At 45.4% G+C, this 12497-nt stretch overlaps 1 protein-coding gene across 18 annotated transcripts in view; it reads left to right on the top strand.

The window, feature by feature from the left end:
- Window positions 1-12497, top strand: part of PCDH15 (protocadherin related 15) — a 332931-nt gene that overhangs the window by 236003 nt on the left and 84431 nt on the right. For all 18 annotated transcript variants that reach the window (XM_053948646.1, XM_053948647.1, XM_053948649.1 and 15 more), the window contains 2 exons: window positions 337-561; window positions 10133-10249. In XM_053948646.1, the coding sequence (XP_053804621.1) occupies window positions 337-561; window positions 10133-10249 (342 nt within the window). The remainder of the gene's footprint in view (window positions 1-336; window positions 562-10132; window positions 10250-12497) is intronic.

The following is a 12497-nucleotide window of genomic DNA, read 5'->3' as shown; positions in this document are numbered from 1 at the left end:
GCCCATGGCAGGGGTGGCACTGGATGGTTTTAAGGTCCCTTCTAACCCAAACCATCCTGGGGTTCTGTGATCCTGGCAGTGGCCAATAACAGGTGCCCAGGGAGGAGAACAAAGACCAGCATCAGTTTCCACTGCCATTTTCCCAGAACCACTGTGCTCATTTCCCACAGCTTGAACCTTCAGTGAATTCTTCGTTCCTTGTGTCTGTTCACATGGAATACAATTACAACAACACAACTAAACTCAGGACGTCCACCACAGTTTGCCCTTTAAATCTCAGAGGGCTATTTTATGAGGATGGATTTTGTTTGATGCCCCTCTGTTTGTTCCCTGCAGGCCAAGGATGTGGACCTGGGTGCAGATGTGAACTATCGGATCCGCACTGAGGAAGCCCGGCAGCATTTTGCCCTGAACAAGCACACGGGAGAGCTGTCACTCAGGAAATCCTTGGATTATGAATCCTTCTCTGACACAGAGGCAACCTTCACCTTCCTCGTGGAAGCCTTTGACAGCAAGGGCACGATGCCTCCTGGGCTGGCCACTGTCACCGTCAGAGTCAAGGTAAAGGGGTGACTCCTCAGCCAGCAGCATCCTCTCCAAGCTGTGCCAGAATATTCCACCACCATGCAGGTGTCCTTAGGAAACACCAGGACTCTCTGCTCTCCTGCACCTCACTTGTCTGAGTCTTACTCTGTTCAGTTAAACAGATATTTTATAACAGCTGTAATTGTTCTCCCCATGTGAAATTACATAGTTAAATCCTGGATTTATGAAATCAAATAACACCTGACACAAATACAGACATTTTGTCCTTTAGAATCTCTAAAAGGCTAGAATAAACCCCTCATGGAATTGTTTGCAAAAGTGACACAATCACTTTTCAGCACACAAATTGTGATTTTAAGACTCAGTGGGGTGTATTGAGTGCTGGTGTGGCACAGCACATCCTGGATTCCAGATTCTGCTGCTGGAAAATCCAGCTCTGCAAAGGAACAGCCTGATTTAGTGTCTTGCACCATGAACTGCAGTGAGTTACAGCCTCACCTCAGGGTTTCAGGGGCCTCCCCAGGGGTGCTGGTGTCTGTTTGGGAATTTAGCTGGGACTAAAACACTTTCCCATCTTCATTTGCCTGTGTCCAAGAGGAGAGGAGAGCTCAGATGCCTTAATCCTACCCCTGGCATTCCCAAAGGTGCAGCTCTGTCAGTCATTCTGTCCTTTTGAGTAGTTGCTTGAGTTTTTGTGAACTGTGGGAGAGCAGAGACTTTAATTGCTCAGATTTTAGTGAAGGAGCAAAAATTGTAGCAGGACCAAAAGCACAGCTCACAAATGTTCAGTTTAAATGTGTCTGTGAAAAGCATTTGGCAGTCATAGGGGTTCAGCCTATTCGGTATCTGCAGGTGCTTGAATTGCCACTTGGTTTTGAGTAATTCTGTTTGTCAGTCTCTACCGAGCTCACAATTCTTTTAGGACAGTAAATGTCTCCCATTATTAGCTCTGGTGACAATGCCAGAAGGTTTCTATGATGCCTCTCTGTTTGCAAAATGTCTCAGTGTGAGGTGCAGGTCACCTGTTCCTGACTAATCCATGCTTTTCCCCAGCACGTTCCACGTCACTGGGAGGAATGAGCTTTTCCATCATTCCCTGAGCTGCTTCTGTTGGACTTTTACAGAGCAAGTTGCTTAAACCTCAGGTTTTTTCCTAAAAGAAACCTTTTCCCAGCACACTGAATTTTTGAAAGAATAGTTTGGGTTGGTTTGGGTGGGTTTGTTGGGGTTTTTTAAAGGTTTTCAGGTAGGATTGTGGTCAGAGAAAAGCTGTTGTCTGGTTGATTGTGTGGTTTATTGTATTAATTAATGTCAGGGAAAATTGCAGTTCAGCTTGGTGGCCTCAGTGTACCAGCTTGTGCACATTCAAAGGAGGGAATAGGGAATTTAAGGAGGGGATTAATAGGATTAAGAAATCAGTTCTTGCTCTTCTGGAAAATCTTTCCACACATGAGCAACAAAATGGGAGCATGATGAAGCTTTGGAGAGGCTGGAATACCAGGCCGGAGCCAGAAGTGACAATTTTGGAGTAAAAGGTGTTTGGCTGGGGGCAGAACGGGGCCTGGAAGGGAGGACAAGCAGGGGATACTTCAAATGAGAAAGAAAATAAATCCAATTTAAGGTGAGAGTTTTCATACTCAGTGACAGGCTGAGTTTTGCAACAGATCAGGGGACACAATCAAATATTATTAAAATGCTGAGATGAAGATGGTGCTTAGCTTCCAGCCTGGAGTGAGAGGTAGGACAGGGGAATTTTGAGTGGCACTTGAGAGAATGGAGGAGGACTTGTGGAAAAAACAGATTTAATATCTCAATGTGTTGGGCAGATGTCATCAGCAGGTTTTATGTCAGCTGGGAGATATTTTGAACATTGGTCACAAGAGGTGTCTGGATGGTCTAATTTGAGCTTAAAGATTAACTTCCCAGATATAAAATTCACAGGGGTGAGGGGAGAGGGTGGAGGGTGAAGGCAGAACCTTGTGCTGTCCCTGTTTGAGATGGGAAGGATCCTCGAGTCACCTCAGAAGGCTGATCAAGAGTCAGAGCAGCAGGAGCAGGGTGCAGGGTCTTGAAACCAAGTGAGAATAAGAACAGGCCACTCTTTCCCTCCCACTCAGCATCTTCTGCTCCTGCTGTAGGAACTGGATGTGTTTCCTCTGAGTAGTTCCTGAGCTTTCCCTTTATTTAGAGGCTGGGCTTTGAGTAATTACTTTAATACAGGGTTTGAGAGTCCAAATAGGAACTGAACCAAGTGTAGATGCCTCACAGCCCCCAACATAAGAACACAAAATTGAACTAGAGGGAAGCAGTGCTGGGGCCAAGCTCATGTCACCATCACAGATCCAGCCCCTCCAACCCTCAGGACTTTATTTGTGTTATTACTGAGTTCTCCAGCCCTCTGGGGCTCCCACTGCTCCACTCACATTTGTCATTTCTCCCAGCCCAGCTCTTCACTGTAAGCACTGTAATTTTTCCTGGGTAATGGAATTGTGTTAAGCAGCTATGGATGTCTGATGGTGTCGTCCATCATTTGTGTGATATCCAGCCGAATGAGCACACCCAGAGCCCCCTGCTCCCTGTGGCTGCAGGAGGGGGATGCACACTGGGCTGTTCTTTGGACTCTCAGCCCTTGGCATGACAAGTTACAAATAGTTTGTATTAACCTGCCCTGAGCTAGGTCGAGGCATAGATTGCAGAGCGGGGCTTTCACTGCAGGCGGAGTAACTTCATCTGTACCCTCACGTCGGGATGGAGCAAGTTATTGGCCTCTGCTGCAGCCAAAAGGCTCCCTGCATTGTGAGGATGTCCTAGGGCTCCTTTGGCAGAGAAAGCCAAAGGTGAATCAATGAATTCATAGAATCATTTAATTGGAAATGACCCCTGAGATCACTGAGTGAAGCCATTAACCCTGCACCACTAAACTGTGTCCCCAAGTGCCACATCCACACTTCTTCTGAGCACTTCCAGGGATTGTAGCCCTGCCTCTGCCCTGAGCAGCCCCTTCCAATATCTGGCCACCCTTTGGGTGGAGAAATCTTTCCTAAGGTCTGACCTGAATCTCCCCTGGCACAGCTTGTAGTTGTTTCCTTCTGTCCTGTTGTCATTTTCTAGGAGAAGAACCTGATCCTCACCTGACTCCATCCCCTCTCAAGGAACCATAGCAGAATAATTATTGCATCCATTCAAGTGTTTCCAAGGAGAAATAGTCTAAGTGGCACTGATTTCTTCCCACCACCTCAAACAGACCAAGATATTTCTCTTTTCCAAGTTCTCAGATTCCTTTGACTGCTTTCTTAACATTTCCCCTGAAGCTGCAAGAAGCCACGGGGTGTCTGGGAGGGATGAGTTTGTTTTGCTTCTTGTTGTACCCAGACCCATCCCCTCACAATCCAGATGATTCCCACTACTGGAAAAAACAAAATTTTTGCGGTTCAAATTATTAGGATTTAGCATTTGGAAATAACTGTTGTGGTAATAGGGTTTGTTAACAGAAACAATTGCTGTTAAGTGAGTAATGTGTTCCTAAACACAAATAATGAAAATTTCTGTATCATTGGCCTTGTAAGGCCTCTGCATATTTTATGCTGTGTCCTCCTCTTCTTATTACCAGCATTATTTTTTGTAATATTTTGCCTTTTCATGTTTGTAGAAGTGCTTTTTTCTTCTTTCTGGGTTGGGGATTGGTTTGCTTTGGAGTTTTCAAGGACATTGTGTGGTGGAATGAAGCCATTGTCTCAGGTGAAGGATTCAAAGTGGGACAGCAACAAGAATAAATAAAAAACAGAAGGTTTCAGTTCTAACAATGCCAAAAAATGAGGGTGAGGAGGCAGTGAGGTGATTGAGAGCTGGCTGATCACAGGGGTCATGATCAGTGGCACAGGGTGTGGTTGGTGGCTGTCATTGCAGGTGTCCCCAGGGCTTAATACTGGTCCCAGGATTGTTTAAATTGTTCATCAATGATTGTGGAGGAGCAGCCCCAGGCACCAGCACAGGCTGGGAGTCCCTGCTGGAGCAGCTCTGTGGGGAAGGACCTGGGGGACACCGAGCTGTCCCTGGGCCAGCAGAGGGTCCTGGGGGACACCGAGCTGTCCCTGGGCCAGCAGAGGGTCCTGGGGACACCGAGCTGTCCCTGGGCCAGCAGAGGGTCCTGGGGACACTGAGCTGTCCCTGGGCCAGCAGAGGGTCCTGGGGACACCGAGCTGTTCCTGGGCCAGCAGAGGGTCCTGGGGGACACCGAGCTGTTCCTGGGCCAGCAGAGGGTCCTGGGGGACACCGAGCTGTTCCTGGGCCAGCAGAGGGTCCTGGGGGACACTGAGCTGTTCCTGGGCCAGCAGAATGTCCTGGGCCAAGGAGGCCAATGGGACCCTAGGGACAGCAGAAAAAGCCACACAATGAACATCTTTTCCCATTTAAAGAACAGAGCTGCCTCATAAAACTTACAGGAAGGTGAAAAAAAAATCAGCTGGATTGCCTCCAAAATATTTCTCATTTCTGGTGACACTAATGGAATAACAAGCCTGAGGTTGGGCTACAGTGCTGGTAAACAGATTTATTTCTTTCCTTCCATCTCAACTGATCAGTTCAATCATCTGCCAGTCATTTATTGCCTCGTGTATTCCATCATGAATATTATCCCTTAATTTATAGGATGAGCTACTTTAGGGCCTGCTGAGCACTAAATGGGAAAGAGATCAGTAGTGCCATGTGAGCAAGGCCCTGTTCTGTGCAGCTTCAGACAAAGCAGCTCTGCACCCACTCACAGACAGAATTCAAGGGGCCTCTTTGGCCATATCAGCATCACAAGGGTTTGAACTTGGTGTTAATTAAGGTGTGTTCATTATGAGAGGCCAAGAGGATGGGAAGGGACTTGAAGTTCTTGATACTCCAATATCTGGTGAAATCAGGTTCATGGAATCCAAGAGTGGTTTGGGTTGGAAAGGACCTTAAAACTCATCCTGTTCCAGCCCCTTCTACTGTCCCAGGCTGCTCCAAGCCCCATCCAGCCTGGCCTTGGACACTGCCAGGGATCCAGGGGCAGCCACAGCTGCTCTGGGCACCCTGTACCAGGGCCTTGTGTCATGGGAGACATTTAAGGGAAGGGGCAGAAATAATCTTCTCATAAAGGAATTAGTGTTGAATAACACTTGCTTTTCATGCAGAAAAATAAACTCCCCTCTGAGCAAATTGTTTTCTGAAGTCACACCCCATATTTTCGGTAGTTTCCACTCTGTCACTTCACATTAAGGGACGCTGTGTCTGAAGAGCTCTGAAATGTATTTTTTGAGACTATCATGTATAAAATGCATATTGAATCCTTTGGCAGGACTGAAATGGGATCCTGGGCCCAGAGCAGGTGCTGTGGTCTGGGGGAGCCTCCTCTAGGTTTTTCTCAGCTGTGAATGTCCTTAGGGCCATGATATCTTGTAGCCTTATAGAGTTTCCATTCTGGTTTTTTAGCAGTAAAATAGCTTGGATTTTTGGTTTTGGAATCAGGTGTTGAGTGAGAACTTTCTGTGGTTAAAGGTTTTACCAGAGGAATGGGAATTTTCCTGTTCATTGATAGCAAACCACCCCTTTAGTTTCCCTAGAAAGGAGTTTCACAATTATAGGAGCATTAAATGTGCCCCTGCAAGTCCCCAGACAGCAGGGTACTATTAAACACTTGGAAGCAGCATTCCCAGAGCCACCAGCTCTGGGAATGTGCACATAGATTGAAGTGGCAGATGTTCAAAACAAAACGACAGCAGAAAATTGCAGATCCAGAACTGGAGTTGTGGGAAGAGTGGGAAGTTTGGGGAATTTCCATGCTGTGCTCTGAAGGAAACCTCCTCACTCTTTTCCTTTTGCGGGATTGGACATTCAACATGAGTGGAAGAGGACATGGCTCTAACAATACTTTTTTTTTCTTATTTACTGCACTTGTCATAGAAGGCAGCAGACTGCAAAGAGGCTGTAAAGGCCTGATTTGCATTTATTAGCTCAGACATGGGTTTCATTGCAAGGGAATATCGATTTCCACTTAGATAGGATTGAGCAGAAACCTTGGTACGAACAGAAAAGAAACTACTGAATTTTGAGCACAAAGCAGCACCCCTGAGGGTGAAATACAGCCTGGAGCTGGTTTTGTTGGAGCAGAGAAAAAAAAGCCCATTGTGTGTTCTGGGAACAGCTCAAGAGGTCATGGGCATGATCCACTCCAATCCAGCTCTGAAACCTGTGCCCCCACAGTCACAGGATCCCAGAGTCATGGAATGGTTTGGGTGGCAAGAGACCTCAAAGTCCATCCAGTGCCACCCCTGCCATGGGCAGGGACACCTTCCACTGTCCCAGGCTGCTCCAAACCCTGTCCAGCCTGGCCTTGGACACTTAAGGGATCCAGGGGCAGCCACAGCTGCTCTGGGAATTCCATTTCAGAGCCTCCCCTCCCTCCCAGGGAATGATTCCTTCCCAATATTCTACCCAAATTTCCCTTTTCCAATCTAAAACCAATTCCCTTTGCCCTGTCCCTCCATCCTTTGTCCCCAGTCCCTCTCCAGTGTTCCTGGAGCCCCTTTAGGCCCTGGAAGGGGCTCTGAGCTCTCCCTGGAGACTTCTCTCCAGGTGAGCACTCCCAGCTCTCCCAGCCTGGCTCCAGAATCCTGGAATGTTTGTGTGGGAAGGGACCTTAAAATCCATCCATTCCACCCCCTCCATGGGCAGGGACACCTTCCACTGTCCCAGGCTGCTCCAAACCCCATCCAGCCTGGCCTTGGGCACTGCCAGGGATCCAGGGGCAGCCACAGCTGCTCTGGGCACCCTGTGCCAGGGCCTACCCACCCTCACAGGGAACAATTCCTTCCCAATATCCCATCCATCCCTGCCCTCTGGCATTTTGAAGCCATTCCCCTTGTCTTGTCCCTCCAGTCCCTTGTAAATTCTCTCTCTCCAAGGCCCTCAATCCAGTCTTTGCTATCAAAGAGAATTTAATGTTGGACAGATGCAGAGATTGAGTTTTCAGGTTTTCAGCACAGAGAGACTTTGGACAACAAATATTTGGAGCAAGTCCTGGGCTTTCTTCTGAGCAGAGACCAAAGCCCCAGGTGTGTTTTGTTTGTAAACAGGTTAATAATTGAGGATTACATCTGATGGCTTCTTAAAACACCTGTAACCCTTGCACAGAAGTAAATGCAGGACAGAGTGCAATCCCCGAGCACAGGTTCAGGAATGGGGCTGTAAAACCTCCCCCAAAATGACTGTAAGAAGTCATGAAATCACCTTTTAAATCTGAGCTACAATCCCACAAATGGGGCCAAACTGCAGCATCTTAAAACCTTCCCCAGTTCACTGCTCCAGCCACATAAATCCAGGTTGCCATTAACTCAAATCCAGGCTCCTATTAATGATCAGACATGCTCCAAAATATAGAAGTGGGACATCTGGGTAATGGATTCTCCATATTTCTCACTTTCAAATACCTGGGCTGCCTATTTTGACAGTAAGGTAATAACAGCCACGTATTTACAGATAACTACAAAGCAGCCTTTGTGTCACTGCTTATCTGGCTGCAGATTTATTATATTTTTATATAGATTTATTTGCAAAACAGAGCAAAAGGCAAAGCATAACACCCCCAAAGCTGTCTCCCTACCATAGATACTTTTTATCTACCACTTTTTGTTGGTTTTGTTCCTCCTTGCACCCGTGGGGCAGCACAAAAGCACTACAGGATCCTCCCCTGCACAAGGATCAAGGATGAAGCACAGAAAAACGACAATTTGGGAGAGATGGTTTAATTTTAGTGTTCTTGAGGATCCAGATTTGCACCTTCACAAAGTCAAGACCTATGAAGGGATTTCTTAATGCCAGCTCATTAACTCAGCTGTCACCCTTGACATGTTCATGGTCTCACTTCCTCCCCACATTCCTTCTTCTCTGAGCAGGACACAGCTCATTCCCAAGACTCACACAAGGCTGGCATTTAGGAAAAAGATTGGTAGGATACAAACACTGCCCTGTCTGCAAGGAGTCTGAAAATGCTGAACAAAAATGTTGGGCAGTGAGACTGTCATCTGGGAAAGGCAAAGAGGAGAAACAAAGCAGGAGGGGAGGGAAGGCACTAAGAGGGAAATCAATACATAATTTAAAACTCATTAAGGCAATAACTTGCTGTAATGCACTGATCCTAACCCAGGTGCTCCCAGACAGGTGGGGACAGGCCAAACACAGCTAGAGCAGGAGAAAAATCCCTGAGGTGCAGCATTCCCAGCATAAAATAGCCTTGGGAATGTCACTGTACACAGGGACATTCATGGTTTTTTTGGTTTATGGGGACACCAAGGGACCTTTCATGCTTGTGTTTCACTAAGTTAAAAATGTAAATATTTAATAGCTGGGTGTTAAACCCCCTCTTCCTCCTCCTTCACTGCTCTGGGAAAAGCACTCTTTGGATTCCAGTCTCTGCCTCCAGATTCCCAGAGAATCTGAGAGCAGGGACACCATCCACTGGACCAAGTGACATTTCCCAGTTAGTAAAACACAACATTAAATGGGTGACAGACTGGTCTGATTTGAATATACCACAGACCTAGACTTTCTACAGAAGAGTTAAACTTCAATTGGAAAAAGTCTTTTGGTAGACATCATTTTTATAAAAGGAAGAATAAAAGCCAGAGTTTATTTTTAATCTCCACGCAAAAAGAAGCAACTCTCTCTCTTCTTTCAGAGAAGGGGATGACCCTGCAAAATATTTGAGGCATGTTTAGGTATATATACAAATATATACATATATTTATGTATCCTTCCTTTTTTTGGCAGAAGAATTTGTGCAAATACCTTTTTGTCTTACAAAGGACATTTTATTTCCCCTTAATTTATTGGATATTAGAGGTAACAAACACCATCAAGCCAGAGCAGCTCATTCCTTTTGGAAAATGAGCCAAGTCTGCTGCCACAGGAGCAGGTGGTGTGGAATTCTCTGCTCTGATCTTTTGTGGGGCTGTGTTTTCCTGCAGAAGTCCCTTCAGCTGAGCAGTCCCACATCCATTCTTCTGTGAATCTTAGCACCTTCCCCCTCATTTTGTGCAGGGGTAGTGGAATGGGAGAGCGTGGGAATGGCAATCCCTACGGCGGGAGGGAGAGACTCAACGGAAACACTTGTGAATGTATCTGGAATTTTGCTGGAACTCCAGGACTAAACTGACTAGCATATTGAATCCTTTGGCATCCCTGGGGCAGGACTGAAATGGGATCCTGGGCCCAGAGCAGGTGCTGTGGTCTAGGGGAGCCTCCTCTAGGTTTTTCTCAGCTGTGAATGTCCTTAGGGCCATGATATCTTGTAGTCTTACAGAGTTTTTATTCTGGTTTTTTAGCAATAAAATAGCTTGGATTTTTGGTTTTGGAATCAGGTGTTGAGTGAGAACTTTCTGTGGTTAAAGGTTTTACCAGAGGAATGGGAATTTTCCTGTTCATTGATAGCAAACCACCCCTTTAGTTTCCCTAGAAAGGAGTTTCACAATTATAGGAGCATTAAATGTGCCCCTGCAAGTCCCCAGACAGCAGGGAGCTATTAAACACTCCAGGACTAAACTCTGACTTCTGTTTCTTGCAGGATATGAACGATTACTCGCCAGAGTTCAGCCAGAAGCTCTACAGGGGAATGGTTGCTCCTGATGCAGTCAAGGGCACCGTTATCACCACGGTCTCAGCTGAGGATCAGGATCCCCCGGTAAGGAACAACTTCTATGAATGTTCCACCCCCAACAGGGAGGAAACTTGAACCCTCTGCTCTCTCATCAACACAGAGTATGAGGAGCTTCACAAAGGAGTTGCTCCTACCTTTATTTCATGTCAGCCTGGCTTTGCTGCTCAGCACAGGCTGCATTTCCAAGGCTGCCTCCTGGAGCTGGAAAATCAATGCTACAGCTCCTGTCTGTCAGGGAGGCTTTAGGAAAGCTCTTCATCCAGCTTCAGAGAATGAGAGGAACAGGCAGGAAGGGGAGCTATGCCTGTCTTTGGGGTAGTTCAAGAGGAAAGAAACCACAGTTTGGTGAGATGGTCACTGTTTGATGTCACAGTCATGGTGCACTTCCCAGCTGAGCCATCCCAGATTGGTGTGGGACTGCAGAGCTTCCCAGCTGCACATTCCATGGGCAATATTTGAGCCCAGGGCACTTGGTTTGGGGATAAAGTTTATTTTTGTTCCTTTTTTCTTTCTGCTGCTCCCCAGTGAAGCCTTCAAGTGACACAACTGGGCATACACCTCTGACTCATTGCCTGTTCTGAAGTTTGATGTCAATTTTTGTCATCAGAGCCTGATGAACATCAGTGGCCAGATGATCCTCTGAGAACAGGAAAAGCCAGAGCTGTTCTGCCAGCCAGGTTTAATTTTTAATTGCCAGATTTTGGCATAAGAAGGAGAATAATCCTCAGGGGGAATGTGCCCTGCACATTGAAAGCTAATGAAGTGCTTGGACACAAAACATGTGCAGCTTAGCTAAATGTGGTGTGATTGGGGTTTGGGAAGCTTTTATTTAACATTAAATAAATTATGTTGTTGCCTTGAAATTAGATATTTTGGGCTCTCTTTGCCCATTCTGACAAAAGCTCCATTTTATAATCGCCGTGTCTAAGTTTTGAAGACTAAGAGATCACTGAGGGGAAACAAATTAGTTCTGATTAAGTACATTTATAATCCTCAGTCCTGTGCAATCAGCATTTCTAATGCAAAGTTATTTCATTTTTCATTTAACAACCCCAAACCCTACAGAACATTTTGTAGCATTTTTTGTCACTATCACATGAACACCTGTTGATGTTTATGAAGATTTAAAAATGAAGTTACACTGAAGCCTCTAATGAATGCAAGGGCCATAAAAGTCAGCCAGCTATGGAGGAAAGCTTTTAAAGGAGGTTTTGAAAGGGGATTGTTATTTTAAAATAATGGCTGGTAGTTTTGTCCCTCATCTTTTTTATTTTAAAAGTAAAACTACCAGGCATAAATGACTGTGTTTCTTTTTCTGCCTGAGCCAGCCTGTGCTACTAGAAAATCTCTATTTATTTGTAGCTGGCTTTGACATTAAATGGTGTCACAAAGTATTTGATATGAATTCACTGGAAATTTGGTTTAAAAGCACACAACCTTTTCTCTGCTCAGCAAGGGGACCTTGCTCTAAACTTGCCTTAAGGGATGGAATATTCTTAGTTATCATCAATACTTTACTTGTGTGGTTTGGGGGTTTTAAACCTGTTGGAATCTTATTTGCAGGGTACTAATACATTTATTTTATCAGTTCAAGGAAAGAAATATCTATTAAAAAATAGTTGTAGCTTTAAAATATGCCTGTTTATAAGAGCCCAACTAATTTGAAGTCTCCAAGCTTAACCTTTCCTGTTGTTATTTTGCAAGTAATGTATGTAATTCCCATATCCAGAATAAAAGCCCAGACAGATTTTTCCATCATCTGCAATAAAAGCTTTTCAGACCTAATCAGCTCCTCAGAGACAACCATTGTTTTCAGCAAATCCCGAATTGTCAAATTAATATGGGTCTTGTGAAGATTCATCTGGAAAGGCCCAGCACCTGTGTGGGATTTCTCTGCAGATAAGGCAAATTTGAATTTTTCCAGGAGCAGAAGAGCAGCTGTGGGGGAAGGAGGAGGAGCTGGGAATGGTGGCAGTGGAGGTGGGCTCTCCATTTCAACAAACAAGTATTAATTTAGGTGAAGCACAAGAGGGTGAAAGACACCTGGGACATCGTTTTCTCTGTGTATTTCCTAAATGATTTAGGAATTTATAGCATAAAGGGGTAGGAGTAAGCTTTTACTATTAAATTAATCCAACAGAACTTCATATATTGGAGATGGAGATGAAAGCATCTCTTGTTTTTATTTTTAAAAAATCCTCCCTTCACACAAAATCAAACCTTCACACACTGAGTTATTTACAACTCCGCTTATCTTCCATGCTGGAATGTG

This window comes from Vidua chalybeata, chromosome 8, assembly GCF_026979565.1.
Source record: "Vidua chalybeata isolate OUT-0048 chromosome 8, bVidCha1 merged haplotype, whole genome shotgun sequence".
NCBI classification, from domain to species: domain Eukaryota; kingdom Metazoa; phylum Chordata; class Aves; order Passeriformes; family Viduidae; genus Vidua; species Vidua chalybeata.
This window is presented reverse-complemented; position numbering and strand designations above follow the sequence as displayed.